At 40.0% G+C, this 26652-nt stretch overlaps 1 protein-coding gene and 1 long non-coding RNA gene across 2 annotated transcripts in view; one reads left to right on the forward strand and one right to left on the reverse strand.

Annotated features, from left to right (window-relative positions):
• PLD5 (phospholipase D family member 5) overlaps window positions 1–26652 on the reverse strand; it is a 405751-nt gene that overhangs the window by 16027 nt on the left and 363072 nt on the right. Inside the window, 3 exon segments of the mRNA XM_054694923.1 lie at window positions 5044–5158; window positions 8344–8512; window positions 16722–16858. Coding sequence (XP_054550898.1) covers window positions 5044–5158; window positions 8344–8512; window positions 16722–16858 — 421 coding nt within the window.
• The window catches only part of LOC119244515 (uncharacterized), a 59033-nt gene continuing 39782 nt past the window's right edge, over window positions 7402–26652 (forward strand). Inside the window, exon 1 of the long non-coding RNA XR_005125068.2 lies at window positions 7402–7493. This is a non-coding gene — a long non-coding RNA (uncharacterized LOC119244515). The remainder of the gene's footprint in view (window positions 7494–26652) is intronic.

The following is a 26652-nucleotide window of genomic DNA, read 5'->3' on the forward strand; positions in this document are numbered from 1 at the left end:
TGGGAGGCCGGCCAGCCTCCCAGACCCCAACCCCCTGCCTACTGTGTGCCTGGTGAACCCCAATAAAAGACCTGCAAAAACCACTGAGGACTCTGACTCCTCCTTTACCCATTCTGCATGGGATCCTAGAAAACCAGCACCGTGTCCATTCCTGCTTTTACAGTGGGCCATGGCTGCATTGTTTGTTTGCTAAGAAAATTGTATATATAAAGACTATATGGCAGAAAACCCTGAGGGGGTGGACTGTAGGGTAAGGTAAAATGTCAGGCTTTTCTGCCCTCCTGCCATCAGGATAGATGACAGAACCCTGTGGTCCTGAATGCATGCCTGATGGCGGGCACCTGGAGAAGGGTGTGGGCCTAGGTAGATGGGATTCACCTGGGCTGAGACTGGGCTTTTAAGGGCGGCGTCACAGGGATGCCAGCAGAAGCCAAAAGAGAAGCCGAGAAAGCAGCAGCAGAAGCCAAGAGAGAGAGAGAACCCCGGAGAGCCCAGATAGAGTGAAGACTTGCTGGGGGCTGGGAGGACTGCCAGCCTCCCGGCCCCCCAGTACACCTGCCTGCTGTGTACCTGGTAAGCCCCAATAAAAGCCTGCAAAAAGCCACTGAGGACTCTGACTTCTTTACCAGGTCTGCATGGGATCATAGAAAACCTGCACCATGTCCAGTCCTGCCCCCTACACCCAGTTAATTAAAGTGACTGATAAAGTGTTAATAAATAGAAAGATGGCAGTGAAGAAGAAGGCAGAAAAATGTTTAAAAAGGAAGATCAGTTTCCTGATAGCTGCAATGCAAGGTCAGAGTGTTCCACCAGGCACTGGGGCAAGGGAGGGGGTGGGGGCAAGAGTCCTGGCCCATACTGCAAAATCGCCCAGGCAGCCACTAGCTAAAGATCAGTGTGCATATTGTAGAAAAACGGGGCACTGGAAGCGCGACTGCCCCAGATGTAAGAAGCCCCCTAGCCAGTTGCATGGATCTGCCTGGCATCAGCAAAGGCCAGGTAAGGGCAGTTTCCTTGAAATGGTTAATGCTTCAGACTGACAGGACCGGGCTCCATTTATTTTGACCCCCCCGTGAGCCCACTGACAATGTCATTGCTGGGACCAACATATAACTTTCATAGTAGATCCTGAGGCCATTCAAAGGCCATGCAGAAAAATGTAAAATAAAAGGGTATACGGTCAGACACAGATTTACAGTTTAGACTGCTTTTAAGATATATAAAAAAGCTTCCCTCTAACTTAATCTGGATCCCCAGCAGGATGTCATGCAAAGGGGACTTCTGATATTGACCCCAAGGAAAAAACTGCAAGACACAGGAGTCTTAACACCAGGCTAGTTTGATTCTTTAACAAACTTCCTCATGTGTGAACCAAAAGCAACTCCCAGGCCTGGCCCTAACTCAGCTCCTGTTATTGTGGATTTAATTCCTAAGCCATTCCCAGAGATAGCGCCAGTACCTGCTTCCATTGGAAACCTCAAGAGAGGCATCCAAGAATGCCTAGCTCTTCATAAAAGGACCGGTACTTTGGTAAAGTATCAATTTTGGTAAAAACACCTCTCTCCTTCCTGTACAAATAACACTTCTTTGTTTCTACATTTGGCTTGCTAATCCATGACAAGTTCATCCACTGTTACAGTGCCCAGTGGTGAAAAGAGTTCTATGTTTTCCTTGTTGGTTTCTGAAAAATGCTAACAGTTACAAGTGAGGTCATAAAAATTCATTTAAAGTTTTTTAATTTATTTATACAAGTACTGGGTACAGTCAGAAGCGTGGGAGGGTGAGAGAATTCACCGGAGCCAAAGCAGGGAGCAGAACAGGCAGACCGACAAAGTACACTCTGAGGGGAGCAGCGGGCGGCAGGATAGGTCGGTGAGCCATGTGGGACCCTCGCCTGGCGGTCGGGATCGAACCAGCGCTGCAGAGGCTGCAGGCAGTTTTGCAACCCAGCGCTCAACTGCCGCACCACCAGGGAGGCCCAGTCATAAAAATTTAAAGATTAAGATTAACAGTAATGCTCAGCTGCATCTACACTACAGGAGGATAAGGAGATAAGGGTGCCAAAAAGGACTCCTCACTGGTTTCTTCATCAAATTCCAGGCGGGGGGGGGGGATGGTAAAGGCTGCCTGATGAAAAATCAGCTTGTATTAAAATATCAAAGACAGACCTATATTGGCATCCAGCCATGCAAAGTTATGGGCTTCTTCTAGTGCTGAAAGAGTTAAAAGCCTGCTTCACCCAGATTAAAAGACCAGTAGGGACAAGGACACTAGATCATTCCAAAATTCAGACTCTCCTGCCACAAAGTTCAGGGAAAATTAGATAAGCCACACCATTAAGAAGTGTATGTGTGTGTGTGTGTGTGTGTGTCCCTTGTCCGCGGCTGGGGAATGAACCGGCACTGCAGAGGCTGCGGGCAGCCTCGCAGCCCAGCGCTCAACCGCTGTGCCACCAGGGGAGGCCCACCATTAAGAACATTTTAACCAAGCTTGTGTAAAAGAAGAAAAACCGAGACAGAGTGCCCCAGACTATAGATATCACACTTAATGAGTTTCAGGGAGTACACCTTAGAGTAGCAACCCCTACTCAGAGTCCCCTGGTATATCCGTGCCAGCCAGGTGACATGGTCTGGGAAACAGACTAAAAGGCCTCCCAAACCCACATGGTTGGCTCCTCTACTGTTATTTTAATGACCCCTACAGCTTTAAAGATCTCAGTTTCCACCCCCTTGGGTGCATCACTCTGGAGTGAAACTGTCCTGCAAACCAAAAAAAGGACACTTCAGCCAGTGGATGGACAGCAGCCCCTGATCCAGAGAATCCCCTCCACTTGAGGCTACAAAAGGATCAGCCCACCAGGCCAGCATCAGACATCAGCCTTGCTCCGATCACACTGGGGAAGATGGCACACCTTCTTGCCTTAAGTTACCTGATACTGTGTGTGGTCATAATTGTTTTCAAGTGTTTGGTAAAATGAGGTTGCTCATCAGTATCCTCCGACACCTGCTCCTCACCCTCCCTTCTGTATGTGAGGACTTATCTCCCACACCCTGAGTGACTGCAATTAAGCAGTGTTTGTACGCAGCCTGACAAAAGGGCGACAAGGGAGCTCTCTGGTCTCCCTCCACCCTGGGCTTCTTCTGGTCGCTCCCCATAAAAGCCTTTGTCCCAGCTATTAGACATAATCTGTGCTGCACACATGGCTCTCAACCGCTCTAAGGCAGCTCTTACTTCAGATTGCTGGAATTGCATAAAACCAGGTCCTGTCCAGTATAAGGGAGTCATACTCGACCCAGGTTTGTTCCCTCCAAAGATGTCACCTAATTCCTCCTAGGTCCTGTGTTTCTGTGGGAAAATGCTGCAAACCCTTTGGCTCACCCTTTGAAGATCTGTGCCACAGATGACACTTATTTGGCCTTTGTTCGGGGAATATATCAATGTGTTATCCACATTAATTGGGAATAAATAAAACAAAAAGTAAAATTTTCTTTATCTAGAATGAAAAAGACTGGTTTATTTTGGTTATGTCAGATATCTATAAGGAAAAGTTATGATGTAATCTTTCTAGTATACTAGAAGAAGAAAGGAGAGAGCTAGAAATCAATGTTTATTAAGTGTCTAGATAGATCAGAGAGCCAGTGTTAGGAGCTTTTTACATATTGTCTCATTTAATTTGCACAATACAAGCAAAGTGTGGATATGATGAACTCCATTTTACAAATAAGGGAAAAAAGTCAAATGCTCAGAGACATTTTGTAACTTTCCACCACCTTTCAACTTGTCAATTGTTAGTGTTTTAGTTCAAATGTAGGTTTGTCTGAGTCCAAGACAATCAATAAGTGACAATTTGACAGATACAAGTTACCCCTGAGTGTACATACCACCTGTGAATTACAGTAAACCCCACAGGTAAAACATTCAGATTTGAGTCCTTAAATTCCACCGATCCAGGACTGTATTTCCCAATAATAAACAATTTTTGACTTTATTTTTGTCACTTGCTTTAAAAGAAACTGATTTTGTTCTATTCTCTATAAGTTGATGAATAGGAGAAAATCCAAATAATCATATCTTGGGTCACAAAGAGAGATGGTATTAGGTATCAATAAAACAATATTATCATATTCTAGGACAACAAATCTATTCTATTAATGTGACACAATTATTCAAAATGAAAAAAAAAATAACAACAACCAGAGTATCTTCACATTGAGCCAGAGTCAGTGCCTCTGCAGTGGCTGGTGGCTATGTCTCCTGAAGGATGCAGTGGGTGAGGGGTCAGGGCACTCTGGATCCTATACTTAGCTTCTTCCTCCTTTACATTTACGTATTTCAGTCACTATATCTCTGATGGCCCAAATTTCTTAATTTCTAAATTTCAGGTAATAAACTTCATCAACCCCATTGATAATGTTAGGAGAGTTAAAAAGACATTGTTTGTTTTGTTTGTTTTTTTTTTTTGCTCACTTACTGAATTCATTGAATTTGGAAAGAAATACAGAGTCCATATTTTTTCATGACACACTTGTTTTTGTTTTTATTTTGAGAATGCCACTGTCTGTACAATGCAATAACCATGCTGCTGTTTGGGATTTATGCACCTTTGTTTCACATATTACAATTTCCACCCTGTCAGAGTACAAAATAAGGGGTCTTCCTAAACTTATACATTGTGGAAAAGTAGAATAGATTTGATAGATTAGCAAATAATTATACCAGCATATAAGTTTTATGCATCTGGAGCATTATAATCTTAATAATAATAGGTAACAGGAATCAGGTATTATCTATGTGCCATCTATCTCATTGTGTAAGGAGCTTTGCATATTTTCCCATTTCAACTTCACCCGTGAAGTGGAAACTATTATTAACTCCATACTACAGATGACCAAGCAGATTTAGAGAATTAAAGGAAATTTTCCAAAATTAGTCATTTGAAAAATATGTCAGGATGGGATTATTGTCCAGGATGTAAGTATGTAAGACCAATACCAATAACAATCTACATAACCCCCTAAGAAATCTTACAGCCCTGAAACCTACCGATATAAGCTGCACCATCTGTCACCATGTACTTGTTGCGATTTAATTTAGGAAAGGTGTTATTCTTTTGTTCTTTTGTGGCACAAGCATTTTCTCTTTCCAGATCGAAAAATTTCTGTAAGATTAAAAAAAAGTAATAAAACAGGTGAATAGAGAAAATTGTAGACTCTTGAGGAGCAAAAAATGTTTATCATCCAAATATCAATAATAGGGCTGATAATGGATTATTAAAACCACATCTTGTTACTTCATATAGATGAAGCTATTTTTGTTCTTATATCTATGGAAGTGATAAGAAAGAAAATTAACAATCAGGCCTGTAATCAACAATTTTAAGCTACAACATGAACACAAATGTCATTCTTTCATTAGGGTGAGAGCCAGAAGATTGTTTAATTGTTTAATTTTCATTGTATTTTTCATCAGTGTGCATTGGCATGTGAAGTAAGCCTTGGGTTTTCTGTAAAGCATGCCAATGAACTGAATAAATGTTTCTACATGTTGCATAAATTATAAGAAATAGCAGATCCTTGTCAACGACTAGCATATTATTAAATTGGGTATTTGCAAAGGTAAAGAGATTTTGTAAAGGAACAAATACTTTCCATCTAAATACCTAGGCAACTCAGATAATATAATACAACTTCAAACCATGAATCCTGAATTTCAATTTATTTTTTTAAAGAGGCATGTATTATTTATTTATTTGTTTGTTTGTTTGTTTTGTTTATACAAGCACTGGGTACAGTCAGAAGCGCGGGAGGGTGAGAGAATTCACCAGAGCCAGAGCGGGGAGCAGAGCAGGCAGAAGGACCGAAGCACACTGCTGAGGGGAGCAGCGGGCGGCAGGAGAGGTCCTCGCGCCATGTGGGACCCTCCTCCGGTGGCCATGTGGGACCCTCCTCCGGTGGCCATGTGGGGACCCTCCTCCGGTGGCCGGGGAGAAGCCGGGGATCGAACCGGCGCTGCAGAGGCCGTGGGCAGCTTTGCAACCCAGCGCTCAACCGCTGCGCCACCCGGGGAGGCCCCTGAATTTCAATTTTGATGTGACCTGAAAAGTATGGTTCCAGTTTCAACTAAGGTCAGGGTAGATGGAACTAAAAGAGAGGGGCTGGCACCAGAAGTTGCCAAACTTGTGCCTCAGGATTCTATTGAAATTGGTAAATGCTTAGATAAGGCTTAAATTAAGACTGAGCTCATAGGAAGATACCTGAATCTTTGGTTGTAGGGCAGGGACTGGAAATCAGTATGTTTGTAGCATGTGTTGGTTATTATTAGTACTTTAGAAAGTCAGGATTTGCTGCTTTGCAGGCAGTTATAAGAAAATAGACCAGAAATCTGGTATTTCAAATAATTGGAAAAGTTGATAATCATAGAGTTCAGTAGTAGAAAACCAGTTTGAAAACTTCATTAAGTGAGTGAAGCCAGTTAAGACTCAGTCCTGCCACAGATCAGATAACTGGTGCAATTATAATTGGTGTGGTCTTCTCACCCAATTTTGATGGCCTGAATGAAGCAAGTGCTGAAAAGGGAGGAGAAAAGAGGGTGCAGAGTGGAGAGAGAGAGGCAGAAGTATACAGGAAAAAGACTAATTATAATAAAGTAAAAATCAAAATCAACAAGCAACTATCAACTATAAACCAGAGACACACTACTACGGGGTGGGGGGTGTGTGTGTGGAGGAGGGAGTAGGAACAAAACAAAGGGAGGGTGGGAATTGTATGGGGACTATAACCAAGATGAAAATGCATACATTGTGCAAAAATGAAAAATTATGTAAAAAATATATAAAATAAAATTAAAAAATTAAAAAAAATTAAAAAAAAGAGTATATAGACAAGGAAGCATAATTAATCAAGCACCAGAATTACACACTGGCTCTGACTACTGGTACATAAAAGTGACTAAAAGCAAATAAATCAGAAGTCCATTTCTGAGAATATTGCCCTTCTAAAGAGCTAGGACCTAAAACTCCTTGAACTTTCCATGCCTGAAAACAACAGTTGGTCCTTGGTTTGAACAAGCAGGAGAATGAGAACTTTGTAACACATACCTAGAAGAATATTACTATTGCTGTGACCACTGTGGATCTCCTTTTCTGTATGGAGTTTTTACTGACCTTACCCTGCCCTTGTTGAGTGGGGAGGGAGGTAAGTTTAATTTTCACTTTGGCTTTATTGGGAGTTGTTGTTGGTTTTAATTTCGATGTCATTGAATTGTGAGATGCTATATCCAGACTTTACATCACTGGGGTGTCCACACTTTCAGCTGTGCAGCGACTGACTGGTGGGGGGTTGAGTGGTCTCTATGTGGGAAGAGAGTAAAAGGGATAGAGGGTGCCCAGAATTTCGGAATGTGCTGGTTCACAAGCTTGTTCCTTCATCACCTTGGAAACACTGCTGCCATTTGGACCAAACTCATAAACCTCCTTTGCCATTAAAAATATCCAGGTGAGTAATTTCTGGGCAGTGGGATGAAGGTTAAAGCAAGTACACCACTTAATCCATAAGTGTTTGCTCCTATTTCTCTCTTCCCCTGTTTGATATTGGGATATGGAGGCTCAGGGCAATACTGGAAACCATGTGCCAAAGTCAAGGGTGGAATCCCTGTCAACCCGGATCCCTAAATGCTGTGTGGTGCACAGACCCATCTCCTAGAAGAGGGCCGGCACAGAGCACAGTCTCAGTGTGCATTTTTTGAGTGACTTCAGTGGAAGTTGGGCAAAGTTGAGACCTAAAAGATTAGTGGGCAATAAATAGCCAGGTAAAGCATGGAGAAGGGGATGGTAGGTAGTAGAAATAACATGTACAGAGGCCAGGAGGAGAGGAAGAGGGTGATAGATAGGAGCACCAAAGAAAGTCAAAGATGAGCTAGAGATTAGTACATTTAAAATACTAGTGATTCCTAATCTTGCCTCCCTCAAGGTGTGCAGAGACAGATTAACATGTGGCCCGCAGGAACTGAAGCAAGTACAGGAGCCCAAGTTAGGGGATGTCAGGCCTGGTGGAGTCTATTCAGGTCACACTATAAATAAGAATGATTGGTGAGGAGCAGTTCAAACCAAGCAGAGAAGATACAACAGAGTGTGTGTAAAGAGGGATGAGTGGGGAGGCACCAGAACCCTTGGGTTCTCATCCTTTTTTTTACATTGTTTTGGAAAATTGCTTCTTTTTTTAAAATTTCTCATTATTAAAGATTGTTATCCTGGTTCTTACTGAAAACATATATGTGATGCTTACAGCATTCATAATTGTGTGAAAAGAATAAACTCTTTAATAACACAGTCAATATAATACTTACAACTTTCAAACTGCAGTTGACTATTTCAGTGCAAATAGCTTTAAGAGATGAAATAAAGTTAAATGTAAGGGGGTCAGTTTCCTTCCAGAAGCTTATGAGAAGTCGAACTTTAACACTTCGCAAAACTAATGCTTCTCTTATTTTCCCATCCAAGTCTGGCCAATATGTCCTATAGAAATAAGATCCATATAAATAAAAAATAAAGAAAATAAGTTAGTTTTGGAAAAGAAACTCACTGAACTATACAGAACACATTAATCTGATCATTACTTTGCCCTGTAATACATCAATAATCTTGTAGGATATGTTGAAAAATGCAAGCCTCTTTAAGTTAGGGCAATAAGAGAAAATGCTTTGCTGAGATAGGTCCCAGCCTAAAATGAAGTCTCTACCACCAGGATTTGTGGGTCAAGAGCAGAGATAGACTGACAACTACTTGTTGCACTTTAGCCCAAACTGGGCCTCAGAACTTTTGTGTGCTAAGAACAAACTTTCTAACAAATTCCAGTTAGGAGGCTTGGACACGCCCTCTCTTTCCATATGCCACTCAAATTTCTCTTCTTTGATAAATGCCCCCAAAATGTGTTTCTTCTCTGGATTTCTGAGCTTTCTTACACTCTTATTTCCAGATGGTTCTTAGATTTCTCTCTCCCCACCAAGCCTCCTACCACTCTAGACAGTTTCCCCTATAGGTTCAACCTCTTGCTTGTTGTGTCTTTAATCTTCTGTCTTCACTAACCCTGAGTCTTTCCTAAGGTCACAGCTTCTCTAAAGTCTTTATGTATATTTTCAGCAAGAGTCTGCCCATTTGGTTTAGGATGTGGGGTCAAACTCCCATCCCCCAATATACAAAATGTTACTTCTAAAAATGTCACTTCTTGTGTTAAAAAACAAACAAATACTTGTCAATCATTAAGGACAAGCTTTAAATCACTCTCTCTCCCTGGTCTGTCATTTGTAGACCTGTTTACTTATTTAAAACTTTCCCTGACTCTGGGATGATTCACTATTCACACTAATGACATATTATTCAATTTCCTAACATATCAGTTTCATAATCGTGGCCTCTGCAAGGTCTTTCTTTATATCTGACCCAGTCTCCAGTCCTTCATGTTTCCCCACTCTCTTATTTGTGCTAAGCTGCTCCTTGACACATTCAAGCCAAGATCCATGATCCTTGCACCTTTTCCTGCTCTGCCAGGTCCTCCTGGCTTCCTTTCTCTGACCAGCCTAATCTCAATTCTGATCAGGACTTGATTTGAGGATCAAGTCCTCAAAACAGGACTTTTCTCCTTTTCCTTTCCTCTTGCTTTTGGCAAAATCTACACACTAGATTATAATTTCCTCTGTCTATTTCTACAATCACAAAGCTGAGGACTACTGGAAAAAACCACCTCAGTCTTGTGCAGGTGGAACAAATAAGATTCATGCTGACTCTCAACATCGTCCACCAATCCTGGGCTTCTTTTGAATCATTTCCACTGTCTGTAATTATTCCAAACTTTGTCCACTCCAGAGAAACTTACTTCTTCCTTTATTCACAAAATTGAGGCCAGATGCATCCTTCTGCCTTTCCTTCATGCTCAGAGGATAAGGCAACTTCCTCTCTATCAGACCCAAACCTGCCTCTTCACTGCAAGCTGATCACTTGACCAGCTGCACTGAATTTGCTAGTCATTACTTCCTCAAAATATCTTTAACTTCTCCCTCTCTGGTCTTCTTTTAATTTGAGAAAAAAAAAAAAAAACAACAACTATAAATCTCTCCATTCAGAGATCCCTCCCTTAACTCCACATTGCCCTGTTGCTGGTGCAAAACCTCTCATCCTTTGAACAAAACTTCTTGACAGTGCGATCTAGAGCCTCTGACTTTATTTCCTCACCTTGTGTTCACTCCTCAGACTACTGCCTCTGACCTCCAGCCTCCTGTTCTTTTGCAAATCTTTTCAAAGTCATCAGCGATATACAAATTGCCAAATCTAATGACATTATTCAGTTCTACCTGTGTCTCTGCTGATAGTTCCTTGCTTCTTATTTTAATTTTATAATTTATTTATTTATACATATTTTACATCATTGTTCATTTTTTTTTTTTTTACAATGTTTGCTTTCTTATCTCAGATGTAATCCCCATAAAATTTGCACCACCAATTCACTGGTGCACCATCGCCATAGGCCCTTGTGTTCTTCCCATCCTTGTTTTAATCCCTCTCCTTCCCCCCTCCTGCAGAATGCCTCTGGTTTATAGTTGTCTATTTAATTTTGTTTTCTTGTGTTTTTTCTTGTTATTATTTTTTTGCTGATCCCTTATTTGGTATTTCTCCTATAAGTGAAACCATCCGATATTTTTCTTTTTCCATCTAAATTATTTCACTGAGCATAATCCCTTTTAGCTCTGTCCATGTTGCTGCAAATGGCATGAGTTTATCTTTTTTGATTGCTGAACACTATTCCATTGTGTGTATATACCACACTTTTTTGATCCAGTCATCTCCTAGGGATTGACCCCTAAGGACACAAAAACTAATTCGAAAGGATACCTGTACCCTATTTTTTTTTAATTGAGGTAGCATTAGTTTACAACACTGCATGATTTCAAGGTATAGGATCACGCCCCCCACCAAGGCACTGAAAGTCCTTCACTACAGCCCATTGTAACCCTCCCCACTTTGCTCTCCACCCTCCCCATCCTGTCTGGTAGCTTAGTTAAATTTCTAGGGTATGATTTTGTTTTATCTAACCCCCCTTTTTTATTTCTCTATATTCTACGAATAAGTGAAAACATCTTTCTCCTTTTTATTTCACTTAGCATAATCCCAGCTCTATCCATATTAGCAAATGGCAAGAGTTTACCTTTATATATGTATATATCTATATATATATACAGACACATACACACACACACCTTTATAGATATATAAAGTTTACATTTATATATATACACCTTTATATATATATACCTTTATCTTTATATATATACCCTATATCTTTTTATATATATACCTTTATATATATACAAAGTTTACCTTTATATCTATCTATCTATCTATCTATCTATCTATCTATCTATCTATCTATCTGAGTTGTATTCCATTGTGTTTATATACCACATCTTCCTAATCCACCCATCTGTCTTTGGGCACTTAGGTGGTTTCCATAGCTTGACTATTGTAAATAGTACTACAGTGAATGTGGAAGTGCACATATTCTTCCAAATCAGTGTTTGCATGCCTTAGGTAGGTATCTAGGAATGGAATTGCTGAATCATGTGCTGGATCTATTTTTAATAGTTTGAGAATTCTACATATTGTTTTCCATAAGGGCTGAACAAACCTACATTCCCATCAACAGTGCAGGGTGGTTCCTTTTTCCCACATCTTCACCAGCATCCTTGTAGTTTCTGGTCTTTTTGACATGGCTGTTTTCAAAGGTGTGAGTTGGTTATATCATTGTATTTTGATTTTCAGTCCCCTGAAGATAAGTAGTGATGTGCTTTTATTTTTTTCATGTCCACGTTGGCCATCTGTAGGCTTTCTTTTAAAACTTGCTTCTTGAGTCTCCATAGAATTTCCTTCCCCAAGGCACCTGTGCACCATCACCGCAGTCCCCTGTGCTCCTCCCTCCTCTCACCCCTCTCCCTCCTCCTCCCCTGCAGGATGTCTCTGGTTTATCATTGTCCGTTTTTGCTTTGCTGTGTTTTGTATTGTTATTATTTTTTTTACACTGATGTCTTATTTGGTTCCCCTATATTCCTGCAATAAGTGAAACCGTCCGATATTTTTATTTTTCCTTCTGGCTTATTTCACTGAGCATAATTCCTTCTAGCTCCATCCATGTTGCTGTGAATGGCATGAGTTTATCCTTTTTGATTGCTGAATTCTATTGTGTATATATACCACATCTTCATGTACCAGTCATCTATTTTTGGGCATTTGGGTTGTTTCCAGGTTTTACCTATTGTAAATAGTGCTGCAATAAAAATAGGTGTACTGGTGTTCTTCTGAATCAATGTTTTTGTGTCCTTTGGGTAGAGGGGGTGGGGGGACGCAAATATTGTTTAAAAAATTTTTTAAAAATTAAAAAAAAGAAAAAAAAATAAAACTTACTTCTTGAAAATTGATTCCATAGCCTCTATGGTCTTTGTTTGCAACTTTCTCTGTTCTATAGTCTACCCTCTAAATATCAGTACTCACCTAAGATTCCATCATCTTCCCTTGTTCTCACTTTTTAAAAAAAGATTTATTTATTTATGCATACAAGAACTGGGATACAGGCCAGAGGTGTGGGGGGTGAGAGGATTCATCAGAGATGGAGTGGGGAACAGAACAGGGAGACTGACTGAAATGCACTGCTGAGGGGAGCAGCAGTCAAGACAGGAAAGTTCTGCTGCACCATGTGTGTAACTCCCTGGCCAGGGATTGAACCGTGCTGCAGAGGCTGAGGATAGCTTCACAGTGCTTTGCCTAACCCCTTGAGGCACCAGGGAGACCCCCTTGTTCTCACTTTAAGGTGCTATCTCCTCAGAGGCTTGCATATAGCTATATACTTGTTTTAGCTGTCTTCTGTAGTCCAAAGAGCTCCAAATTTACATCCCCACAGTACTCTTCTGCAGATTGCATTTTATATGTCTTTATAAGATCTTTATAGATCTGAAGATGTATATCATTATAAGAACTTCAAATTCATGAACTTGCTTATTTCTCTATTCTTTTTTTTTTTAAATTGAAATACAATTAACATATAATCCCTACACTTTGTATAGCCTTGATTACTTTGTAGAGCTCTCATTTTCTACAGGAAAAACCTGGGAAGCATTCTTCTGTCTGTTCTCCCTTTTACAGTCCCCACACCCTTCATAATATTCCTGGAATATCCTCCCTTCATTCTATGCTTCCTAAGACTGCCCTAGTCGTGGTTCTCATTCTTGACCTAGGCCACAACAGCGGCTACAAAGTGTTTTTTTTTTTTTTTGTCTCCGGTCTTGTCAAGTACATCCTCTGCAACCAGCATAGATTCTGCCTAAAGCATAACTCCTTTGGTTCAAAGCAGCAGGGGCTCCTGAGGGTCACAAGTCTCACAGCAGTCAGGTCCTCCTGTTGTGGGTCTTTGCTTTCTCCCCAATTTGACCTCCAACCATTTACCTTGGCTGAAGTTCCAGCCCTGAACTTGTGACAGATTCTGACACATGCCATGTTATTTTTCTCCTCTGAAACTGTGCCATGTTGTTCCTTCTTGGAAACTCCCCTTTCTTACCTTTCTGACTAATTCCTGCGTATTTTAAAATGCAATTCAGGTAGCATTTCCTCCAACAAGCTTTCTTTAACTTAAAACTGTCATTGGTGCCCTTTTATTGAATATTTATCACATTCTATACATATAATTATTGTTCCATTCACTTCATTGTGTAATGATAACTTATTCTGCATTCTTATTGGATAAAGCTCCTGGCATAATGCTGTTCATGCTTTATCACTCTTGCAGAGTGTCAAATACTTTTTTGAATTAATATTAAATATCTATAGCCAATAGACCAACGGGGCTCCATTTTTATTAGTCCTTCATACATTTACTGACTTCCTTCAGAAATAAGTATGAGGAAATATATAATGAGCAACTCTAAACTGAGACCTAAATAAATAAGCAAATTGCTTAAGGAAATAGAACTTGATTGATAAATCAGGAAGAAATGAAATAGAATTCCTGATTTTCTTTATGCAGCATTTATTTGACTAATACCATGTTCCATTCATTTCTTATTTCTTTGAAAAGTAGAAGTTACGTGTGCACACTGTTGCAGAAGGATGTGTGCGTGTGTGTGTGTTTGTGAGTGTGCAAACATGCTATCAATCATTTCTAATTTGGAAGCCTGTGAATTTTTCTCTTTCATTTCAATATTTGGCAGAGTACAGACTAAAAGTTAAGTCACATTTATATTTGATATTCATGTTTAGTTCACTCCTGAAAAATTTCCCTAAGATGATGTAAAGAAAAGAGTTTGACTTTAAAAAATACATTCAAATGATTGAGAAGATTTAAATTATAACCCAAATGTTTCAGCAACTTTTTATGTCTCTGATAACTTTTCATTTATAATTCTAAAGACACTTACAGATTTGAAATATTAAAAGTATAATACATGGACCTCCCTGGTGGCACAAGGGGTTAAGATACAACCTATGAAGCTGTCCGCAGCCACTGCAGCACAAGTTCGATCCCCGGCCAGCGAGCTGCCTATATGGTACACCTCTCCTGGCTTGCCTCTCCTGGCTTGCCTGCTGCTCCCCTCAGCAGTGTATTTCAGAACACCTGCCTGTTGTGTTCCCCACTCTGTCTCTGGTGAATCCTCTCACTCCCCTCCCACACCTCTGGCCTATACCTCAGTTCTTATGCATAAAAAAATAGATCTTTTAATTAAAAAAGTATAATATGAGAACTCTTCTTTGAATAATAGTTCAAAAGGTAGATTAATAGCCAAATGTAAAATTTCAGGTCTGATTCTGGTTCTTTAACACTATTTTAGTTTTCTCTAATGTTTATATTTCTAAGATATTATAGATTCTCTATACATATAGATTCTCTAAATTTCACAGATCCTATAAATTCTCTAAATTTCTTCCAGTCTGTATGTTTCAAAATTTTCCTAAAGTATATCAAATTCCAAAGTTAAATCTAGAACCAAACAAACAATAAATGGGAGAAATAAGAAAAAGGGAGAAATAAAGAAGATATGAAATTGTATGGAAAAAAAATAAAGAAGATATGAAACAGGTATTCAAACAACACACAACATTTCAAAGTAAAAATATTTTAATAATGTAAATATGCCAGCTTAAAATGCTTTTTGATTGTCATTAGGAACAATTACATTCTGGAAGAAATACGACTCTTGCAGGCCTATAATCATTTGTATAAAGAAGTTGCATGTTATGCATATTTGAGGTTGGCAGTATGAAATATTTCAAGCAATAGAGGATACACTTAATCATTTAATCTCAGTAAATGGCTATTTTCAAATTGTAATTTTCCATATTATAAAGACCTTAGCTTGTGATCCCAGAAATAAGAATTTTGAAAATGTTTCCTGGGTTAAAATGGATTATTCATAACTATTACAAAGGCTCAAATCTCTGCATTTTCTGCAAGAAGGCAAAATTGGGAAGTAACCGGAGTGTGGCATTTATGACTTTCCAAAGAGTTTGTCAGAATTCTGCCTAAATAACTCAAATTTTATTGTTTTCACTTACCATTCTTTACAAAATTCTATAGTTTTGGGAGTACATCATCACAAGGCATCATGTATACTTGTCACTCACCCACAAACAAAGCTGCAGGGCTGCTACTCTCCTCACTTACGTTCTCAGCGCACCCCTTCCCCATCTGGTAACCATCATATTTTTCACAGAATCTAGTAGGGGTTTTTTTTGCCAGTTTGTTTTCTTTAGTTATCTATTCCACAAATGAGTGCAACAGTTCAGTAATTATCTTTCACTTTCTGACTTGTTTCACTTACCGCAATCACCTCAGGTTCCATCTATATTGTCATAAAAGACAAGATTTCATCTTTGTTAATACTAACTAGTATACCTTGAGTATACATATCACAATTTCTTTATTCCGTTATCCATCACTATCTGCCTCCAGATTTATTCCAAGTACTTTCAGACTTAAGCAATGATGGGTTATTAAAAAAACTCTCCAATTTTAAAAGGCTCTCTTCCTCACAGAAGCAGATGGATTTTCTGAGAACACACATTTTAAGTTACTTTCTCTCTTAAGTTGAAAAGATATTATAAAGTTTAGCATTTAATGAAGATGGATATGAATATAACAAAGTGTTGTCCCCCTTAAGGAAAATCTTGGCAGTGCTACTTAATCTCACCATGATCTTCAGAGGACATGAGCGAGTTCGACTCCCAAATAGTATCTTTTCAAATATATTTTTTTAAAGATTTGTTTATTTATGCATACAAGAACCAGGGTGCAGGCCAGATGTGCGGGAGGGTGAGAGGATTCACCAGAGACAGAGCAGGGAACAGAACAGGCAAACTGACTGAAATACACTGCCGAGGGAGCAGTAGGTGAGACAGGAGAGGTCTGGCATGCCCAAATAATTTTTAATTGAAATTTGCAAATGATTTTCAAGTTTAAAGGAATACAACATTCATTTTAAATTTATTTTTATGTCTGCAATGTAAACTACTGAGATACTTCTGTAAGGTGAGACCCTGAGTTCTTAAAATGGACACACTGAGGATCTGAATGGTACAACCTAATTCGACCTGAAAACATCTGACTGTCTAGGCTGGTTTCTCCTGTGGCCCTCACCTTAGTACCCACCCCTGGTGACTGGACTCATGTGGAGGCTGAGAATTCACTGACCTTTTGGTGCTTGTGCTAGAGATAGGCAGGTAGTCCATGACGGCGATGTACACATACTGCTTGGCATCATCTATCACGCTGTAGATGGCATCTATGTCAAAGCTTCTATTTTTAGGGCAAAAGAGTTTAGGGGAATTCTGTGAAGACACAAAAAGCAAACTTTCAAAGTATTAATTTTTGTCTTCTGGAACTTCTCTTTTTGATGTTGTCATTGAATTTGTCTTACCAGATCTGAACTTTCTTTTTTTTTCATTTTTTTCATTTTTTTTAAAAGATTTATTTATTGATTGATTGATACAAGCACTGGGTACAGTCAGAAGCGTGGGAGGGTGAGAGAATTCACCAGAATCAGAGCTGGGAGCAGAGCAGGCAGAAGGACTGAAGTTACACTGCTGAGGGGAGCAGCAGGTGGCAGGAGAGGTCTGCGCGCCATGCGGGACCCTTCTCCGGTGGCCGGGGAGCAGCTGGGGGTCGAACCGGTGCTGCAGAGGCTGTGGGCAGCTTCGCAACCCAGCGCTCAACCGCTGCGCCACCAGGGAGGCCCCACATCTCAACTTTCAACTAAATTTTTGTAAATGTACTTTCAAGTGTTTTGAGATTAGGCAAAAACATTTTCTTTTTTTTAAAGATTTATTTATTTATGCATAAAAGAATTGAGGTACAGGCCAGAGGTGCAGGGGGTGAGAGGATTCACCAGAGATGGAGTGGGGAATAGAACAGACAGACTAACCGAAATACACTACTGAGGGGAGGAGCGGGCAAGACAGGAGAGGTCTGCTGTGCCATGTGGTATCTCCCTGGCTGGTTGGTGATGTAACTTGTGCTGCAGAGGGTGCGTATAGCTTCATAGTGGTGTGCTTAACCCCTTGTGACACTAGGGAGGCCGCTAGGCAAAAATATTTTCTATCAAAGTTGCAGCATGTAAGTGTAATCGGTCTTAATACTGTTCCTTAATACTGTTCCTTATGTCTTCAATACAAAAACCTTTGATGTTGAGAGTAGCTTTCTTGTCCTGAACTGAAGCCACTGCCTTGTATATCCTTGTCATACATAGCTGCTAAGTTTCTCTGACTTTATCATGTAATTCAAGCATATAAAGAGAGCAAACATTTTACCATAGAAGTCATTTTGCTTGAAAGGTGATGTGGTAATGAAAATTGTCAAGACACACAATCTAAAAATCTTGGGTTTTTTTTCTAAGTCTTTCGCTGAGTCAGGAAAAGGACCATTAATTATGAAAAGGGGGTCATACATAATTCTAGGGGAAATGAGTTATTGAGATACCCAAATTTATCAGGAGAGCCAGGAAAGAAGGATATTCTGAAAAACTTAAGCAACATGAAAAAATAGGCAAATTATGCCTTAGGTATTTTTTCATGTTGATTGAGATGGTTTTCATTTTATAAAAACATGATATTTTAGATGAAGTTGCTTAGAAAGGGTAATATGTACTTAGAATTTTTCATTATTTTTCTACTGGAAGGGACTAAAATTACTGTTTCCCAAAGCTCCTATTTTACTGAGAAACAATATGCTGTGATATCAAACGTAAAAGCTTCTGTACATTAACCAAAACAAAGAGAAAGCCCACTGATTGGGAAAAAGTCTTGGCACTCCACACGACTGATAAGGGACTGATCACAAAGATAATGAAAGAACTCACAGGATGCAACAAGAACAGGTAAACAATATAGTCAAGTATGGGCAGAACTTAAAAGACACTTCTGCATAAAGGAAATGGAAATGGCCAACAGGCATATGAAAAAATGTTCAACATCCCTTATAGTCAGGGAAATGCAAATCAAAACCACATTGAGATACCACCTTATACAAGTAAGAATGGCACATATCAAAAAAAACTAACAACAACAAATGTTGGTGAGGATTTGGTGAAAAAGGAACTCTCCTACATTGCTGGTGGGAGTGCAAACTGGTCCTACTATAGAAAGCTGTCTGGAGGTTCCACAGTCTACTAAAAATGGAGCTACCATATGACCCAGCAATTCCACTCCTAGGGATCTACCCAAAGGACACAAAAACATTGATTCAAAGGAATACCTGTACCCCTATGTTTATTGCAGCACTATTTATAATAGGTAAAGCCTATTATATGCCTCAAAATAGATGACTGGTCAAGAAGATGTGGTATATATACACAATGGAATATTATTCAGCAATCAAAAAAGATAAACTCATGCCATTCACAGCAACGTGGATGGAACTAGAAGGAATTATTCTCAGTGAAATAAGTCAGAAGGAAAAAGAAAAATATCAGATGGTTTTACTTACAACAGGAATATAGGGGAACCAAATAAGACATCAGGGGAAAAAATAATAACAATGCAAAACACAACCAACACAAAAAAACCAAACAGACAATTATAAACCAGAGATCCTGCAGGGGAGAACGAGGGAGAGGGATCAGAGGGAGGGAGGTCGGAGCACAAGGGACTGTTGTGACGGTGCACAGGTGCCTTGGTGAAGGAAATTCTGTAGGGACTATGCCTGGGAGAGGGTGGGGGAAGCAAATATTGTTTAAAAATGAACAATGAAGTAAAATACATATAAATAGATAAAAAAATATGCTATGACAAGTGTAAGAGAACAAATAAGGCAAGGGGTGCTTAATACCCCAAAGTTGAATAAACAATTCCTGAACTGTGTGAATGGCAGTGTTGAGTGTTCAGGAAATTTCAGCAAATGTTCTGGAACAGCTTCCCATACTGTCTTGATGGGAAGCCCTACCCTAGCTCAGAGGTTCATGAGCTGGAGCTGTTGGAGGCCCAACCAAGAAGAAGCGTGCTGAAGGGCACCCCCTCCTTCCAGTGTTCCCCCCAGAAAGCCATCTTTGGAGGTGAGGGGCAGGATGAGCTTTTTCTTTTGGAATGAATATAAACTTTCAAGTATTTAAATGAAAGAAAATCAAAGATTCTTTCCCCAGCACTAATTCTGTCATTGTCATGCATTCTCCATCTGTCACGGAGATAGGTAGCTTCTGCTACTGTGTCTCTCTTCCCTCATACCCCTGATTCTTACTTCTGTCATTCAGGCATTAGTGTCTTTTACTGGGATCTTTATGGCAACTTCCTCACTTCCTTGTCTCCATGATGTTTAAAAACAAACATATGTCACTCAGTACTCTGGGTCTCTTGGAAACAGAATCAAGTCTGATCTCATTAAGGAGGAAGGTGCCCACAGTTCTCCAGGAGCTCATGCTCCCCTGTTTCTCTGCCCTTGTCATTTGCTCTGTACCACACTGTCAGTCCCCAAACTGGAATAATCCCCTGTCCCATGACCACTTATTTGCTTTTGTATATGTGCTCCCACTGACCCATCCAACTGATGTGATCCCCATTTTTGCTTCTTAAATCCCTATCAATGCTCTAAATTCAGCTCAAAGACTCTCTCCTCCATGAAAATTTCTTATATCCCCAACTGAAGGCTACTTCTCACTTCTCTGCCTTTGTTGCACTATTTAGTATATTCACATTTTTAACAGCATGCACTTGCCCCATCTCGCTTGCTAAATGGTTATTAGCTTTATTTTAATGGACAGCAGTTTACACATTTTACTATTTCTATTAGTAGATTAAATATTCAAGTAAGTTCTGCTTTCAATGTTCAGCTAACAAGGAGAAACTAAGGATCTCAGCTCCATATGGGAGTCCAGGCCAACTTTAATTTGTGCCCAATCTTCCATGTTTTTGTTTCAGTTAGGAATTGTCTGAACATTCTTGCATATTTTCAAACTGGATTTTGCTTTTGGGAAAGTACAAATTTTGGCAGATTTGTTGGTGTCTTTATGTTTGTCTTTTTTTTTATGAGCTTGAATATTGTGCCTTTGGTGATACAGGCCAGGGCCCAGCATTTGTAATTTGCAGCATGTTGGCCATGTCTATTACACTTTCTGAAACTTCGATTCTTAATGAGGTAATGATAATTACAACACCTGCTTTTTTACACTGGTTTGTCTTGAGACTTAAGCTAGAGAATGGCATCTTACCCCTGCTTTGGTTCAGTATGCCTTTTCTGTGCTTGCTTCCAAATATTACTAAGTGTCTGCCATGCTGTAGGCAGGCTCCAATCTGGGTGTGTGGTATGTACATCAGTGATCAAAAAAGATTTCTGCTCTGTGGAACTTCATTCTTGCACATGTTGTATAGTGTGGCACTCATTGGTTCAGTGTGTTTCTCTACCAATTGTGAATGGCTTGTTGTATAGCTCTTGCATCTTGTGCCATGCCATGCTTAGCACATGTAATTTTCTTGCTAAATATTTGTGGAAAGAACGTGAAAATGCTTCTTCTTCTTCTTTTTTTTTTTTTTTTGGTGGGACCCTCACCGGTGGCAGGGGATCGAACTGGCGCTGCGAGACTGTGGGCAGCCTCACAGCCCAGCGCTCAACCGCTGTGCCACCAGGAGAGAACCAAAATGCTTCTTCTTTTTTTTTTTTTTAAAGATTTATTTAATTTTTTATACAAGAACTGGGGTACAGGCCAGATGCGTGGGAGGGTGAGAGGATTCACCAGAGACAGAGTGGGGAACAGAACAGGCAGACTGACTGAAATACACTGCTGAGGGGAGCAGAGGATGAGACAGGAGAGATCTGCCACATCAAGTGGGACCCTCACCCGCTGGCCAGGATCGAACCGTTACTGCAGAGGCTGTGGACAGCTTCAAAGCACTGCGCTCAACCTCCTGTGCCACCAGAGGAGGCCTGAAAATGCTTCTTACATTCATAAGTGTTGGAGGTTTTGTGGCATTGGAACCTCCACCTGATTAGAGTTGTTTTGTTGTAGGTATTACCATGTGTGTGAGCAGATCTTTATTTGCACTGCCTGTCATGTTTCTTGTGTTCTCAATGCCTGAGCCAGTGCTGAGAGCGTGAGGACGTGTCACACATCTGTTAAGAGAACGCATGACTGTTTGTATCAGTAGCCCCTCCCCCCTCATGACTTGGAGTTTTTTTCACGGTGTGTTCCAGAGTCTTCACCTTTGAAAATAGTGCCTTAAAAATGTGTGGTCTAGGTATAAACAAATAAGCAACAACCAAATGTTATAAATGTTATCTATTTGTCTAGTAATTTTTGAGTAGAAAATCAGTGTTTAAGATATGTTTAGAAAGAAACAAAGAATAATCTACTGATCTGGCAGAGGACATTAATTAGTTCCAACTGTTTAGAGATAATTCTCTTAAATTTCTCTTTAGCACTCCAGAATTAATTTTCTGTTCTTGCACTGTATGCTCCTTTATTTCATAGTAAAGTAGAAGGAGAAATATAGATCTCCTTCTATATTCTAGCTCTGATGATTTTTCCATCAACCAAGTACCTTGAGGCAAATTGTTTCTGGATAATCTAGGTTTCTTCCTTATATATGCATTAACTTGTTTTGCATTTAAATACCAACTCACCAACCTTCTGATTTACTTCATAACAGTTTCCTAATTTTTAAGAAGTCCATACTTTATACCCAGAATATATGCTAAATATAATTAAACTTGACAAGATAATCCACAGAATGGGGGAAAATATTTATATCATACCTTTGAAAATGGATTTATACCAGAATATATAAAGAACACATACAAATTGGTAAAAAGCAAATAATTTAATTGAATGGGTAGAGGATTTGACAAACATTTCTTTTTTTTTTTAATATTTATTTATTTATACAAGAACTGGAGTACAGGCCAGATATGGGGGAGGGTGAGAGGATTCACCAGAGACAAGACCAGGGAACAGAACAGGCAGAATGACTGAAGTACTCTGCTGAGGGGAGAGATGGGTGAGACAGGAGAGGTCTGCTGCGCCATATGGGTATCTCTGTGGCCGACAGGGATCGAACCCGCACTGCAGAGGCTGCGGACAGCGTCACAGTGCTGCGTTCAACTGCCTGCACCACCAGGGAGGCCCTGATAAGCATTTCTTAAAGAAGATAGTTAAATGGCAAAAAGATGCATTAAAATATGCAAATCAAAATGATATGCCATTTCATACTCACTAGGAGGATTAAAATTAAGTAGACAATAACAAGAACTGGCAAAGATGTGTGTAAATTCAAATCCTTATTTAGTGATGGTGAAATTGTAAAATGGTGTAGCGAATTTGGAAAATCATTTGCTAGTTGCTCAAAATGTTCAACATAGAGTATATTAATATTACCTAAAAATTCTACTCCTAAATGTTAATCCAAAAGAACTGAAAACAGGTTTTTAAACAATAGTTCACTATGACCAAAAGGCAGAAATACCTAAATATCCATCTACTGATAGATGGATAAACAAATGGGTCATTGCCATTCAAATGAATATTAGGCACAGAAAGAAATGAAATACTAATTCATGCCACAACAATAATGAACTTTAAAAACATTATACTGAAGTCCTATCCAACCCTCAAACCAGAGAGGTAGTAGCAGCTCTGCCATTTATTTTAGGAGGCCCTAGAGGCCACAGCAGCAGCAGCACTCAGGGCTCTAAGGGGTGACCCTGATGATTGCTCCAAACAAACTTAACTGTGTGTTGAAAACTTTCTGGGTATCAGGCCCTGTGCCATGGGCTTTAGGAGTACTGCCTCTGTAGAGTCACGTGATGACACAGTGAGGTGAATACCATTAACCTCTTTCATAGGTAATGACACCCTGGCTCAAAGAGGGCAAGTGCTTTGCCCAGGTCACACAGTGGGCTGCGATGGAGCTCCCAGGGAAGCCTGGAGTGCTGGGCAAAAGGGCCCAACTCCACATGTTTTATTCTTGTGTCCCTGGTGGGTCTGGTTGCCATCGTGGGCAGAGAGCTCACAGGCTGGGGTCAGGCTACTCAAGCACCTCATGTCAGCAGTGCTGCTCACCCCATAGGGCCTGGGCCTGGCCATGGCTGTTCCTTCCTGAGTCTCCATGTCCTAGAAGATGAGAGAAGGTAGACCTGCTGATGTCATGAGGATAGGAGTTGGTATAATGTCAACCTGTGTGGTACAGTGAGGATTCAGTTCATGGCCTCAGTGAATACTGCAGTGACTTATTTTCCCTAAGTTTATGGCTGGAGTGTCTCTCATGCTCATGGGGATCCTCCTGATTTGCTTCTGAAAAAAACAGGACTTTCCAAACATCTCTGTAGCAATTATGAGACTTTTCCAGTTCTGGAACAGGGCAATAAAACATGGTGTTTTGCTTATGATAATCAGGCCATTCCTGGGAGAAGGGGATTGGCCACAGAGACTTGGGCAATCACAGAGTTTATGAGTTAGGAGCAGTTTATAGGCCATGGTATTAAATGAAGCCCAAGTGCAGACAGAATAAGACTGCTCACCTGGGCCTGTCCAGCATCTGGCCCAGAGGAGAGAGAAAGCAGACATGGCTTCAGGCCTTCAGCCAGCCCAGAATTCTTTCTTCATGTCCACATGGTTATTGAGGGTTGGAGTGTGGGGGTCAGGAGTCTGTCCTTCTGGCCTAAGCCCAGAGGTGAGGTGAGGCCAATTTGCTAGCGAGGCTTATTGCCAACCACTTCCTGTCAGGAAACAGGCACCCGCCCATCCTGTGCCAGCACTTGCTCTCCCTGCACTCCCTGCAGGGCTTCTTTTCCAGAAAAAAAAAAAAAAAGATAAAAAAATAAAAACATTATCCTAAGTGAAAGAAGTCAGTTGTAAAAGACTGCATACTGGGCCTCCTCCCTGGTAGCCTAGGGCTTAAGTCTCAGTGCTACCACCACTAAAGCCTGAGTTGAATCCCAGGACAAGGAGATAACTAACCCACATGGCACAGCAGACTTGTCCTGTCTCACCTGCTGTTCCCCTCAGCAGTGTATTTTAGTAGATCTGCCTGTTCTGCCCCCACTCTGTCTCTGGTGAATCCTCTCACTCCCCATACCTCTGGCCTGTACCTCGGTTCTTATATGCAAAAAGTACATCTTTGAAAAAAAAAAGAGTACATATTATATTATTCTCTATATATTAAGTATCCAGAAAATGGCACATTCTTAGAATCAGAAAGTACATTAGTGGTTGCCAGGAACTGAGGGAGGGGAAAATAGAGTGACAGCTAGTGGGTATGGAATCTTTCTTTGTGGCGATGAAGACTAAAATTAGAAGGTGGGTGATCTCAGAATTCTGTCTCTATAATCAAACCCAGTGAATTATATAGTTTTTAAAAGGGTAGATTTTATGGTACGCAAATTCTATTTTAATAAAGCTATTAGGTTATTAATGTATAGTGGAGTGAAGAGAAATATAGTATGCGACTTTTCATAGCAGCACCATGTCCTATTCAATGTCTGCCTGACTCACCACCTGTTTCTCAGTATAATGACTGGTGGGTGCATGTACCAAACAATGAGCAAACAGAAATGAAATCTGTCTAGTATCCACATCAATGAAAACAGACCTTCAGCTAGTTCTTATTTTATCTTGGAAAGTAGATGCATAATGTCAACAGCTCTGAAAATGTCTACAAAATAAGACAGCAACTCAGTCAAATATTCGTATCTTTTGTTTATTGGGAAATGTAAGAGAGTTGAAATTATCCATCCCCAAGTTACTAGAGACCCCACTGAATCTAACCAAGATCATCTTCAGGCCCTATGATAAAATTAGAAATAATCAATATTTATTTTATATCTTAAAGTTTATATTTGACCATGCCAAGTTATTAATCACCTAGATCTAATTTTATGAATGGTAATTATTATTGTCCTAAAATGTATCTTTTTTTTTTTTGATTAATTTAGTCGGGGGGGGGGCGGCTGTTAACATATAAACATAAAAGACTAAGATATTTTACAGCAAATTTCTTGAAATTAAATAAATTTTCCTTAGTATTTGGTAAATTTTACTCAGGAAAATGTGTGCATCCTGGAACTTTTGTTTTTGTTTTATTATTTATTTATTTATATTTAAATATCTTTATTTTTTCACACGATAGGATTCCTCCCTTCAGGTGTGGTCACCATAGTTTTTCCACCACTGAAGTGTCCACAGTCCTCCACCACACCCCAATGTGCTCTCCTCCACTGCTGTTTGCTACTCCCCCTCTCCCACTACCCTCCCAAGTATCTCAGACCCATGGTCTGCTTCAAGTCTAGTCTTACAGTTTATATTTGTCTGATCCTTTCTTTGGCTTCTCTAGATGCCACATGTAAGTGAAACCATCAGGTATTTATCTTCCCCCTTTTGGCTGACTTAGGTTAGAATAATCCCTTCCAGTTTCATCTATGTTGCCACAAATGGCATGAGTTTATCTTTTTTGATCACTGAGTAGTATTCCATTGTGTATATATACCACATCTTCTTGATTGACTAATCTGTTATGGAGCATTTACGTTGTTTCCATATCTTAGGTATTGTAAATAGTGCTACTATAAACACAAGAGTGGAGATTTCCTTTTGAATTAGTGGTTTTGTGCTCTTTGAATGAATACCTATGTGTGGAATTGCTAGACTGTGTGGTAAATCTATTTTTAGTCTTTTATAAAATAAAGTTCCTTTATCTCCACACCTTCAACAGAATTTCTTTTTTTTTTTTTTTTTTTAGATTTATTTATTTATTTATACAGGCACTGGGTACAGTCAGAAGCGCGGGAGGGTGAGAGAATTCACCAGAGCCAGAGCGGGGAACAGAACAGGCAGACTGACGAAATACACCGCTCAGGGGAGCAGCGGGCGAGACAGGAGAGGTCTGTCATGCCATGTGGGACCCTTGCCAGGGGCCAGGGAACGAACCGGCGCTGCAGAGGCTGTGGGCAGCTTTGCATCCCAGCGTTCAACCGCTGCGCCACCCGGGGAGGCCCTCAACAGAATTTATTTCTGAGTTTTTTCATATGGCCCATTCTCACTGGTGTGAAATGATATCTTATTGTGATTTTGATTTGCATTTCCCTAATTATACATGATGATGAGCATTTTTCATTTCTGTTGACCATATGTATGCGTTTTTTGGAAACA

This window comes from Talpa occidentalis, unplaced genomic scaffold, assembly GCF_014898055.3.
Source record: "Talpa occidentalis isolate TD23 unplaced genomic scaffold, MPIMG_talOcc4v2.1 talOcc4.14, whole genome shotgun sequence".
NCBI classification, from domain to species: domain Eukaryota; kingdom Metazoa; phylum Chordata; class Mammalia; order Eulipotyphla; family Talpidae; genus Talpa; species Talpa occidentalis.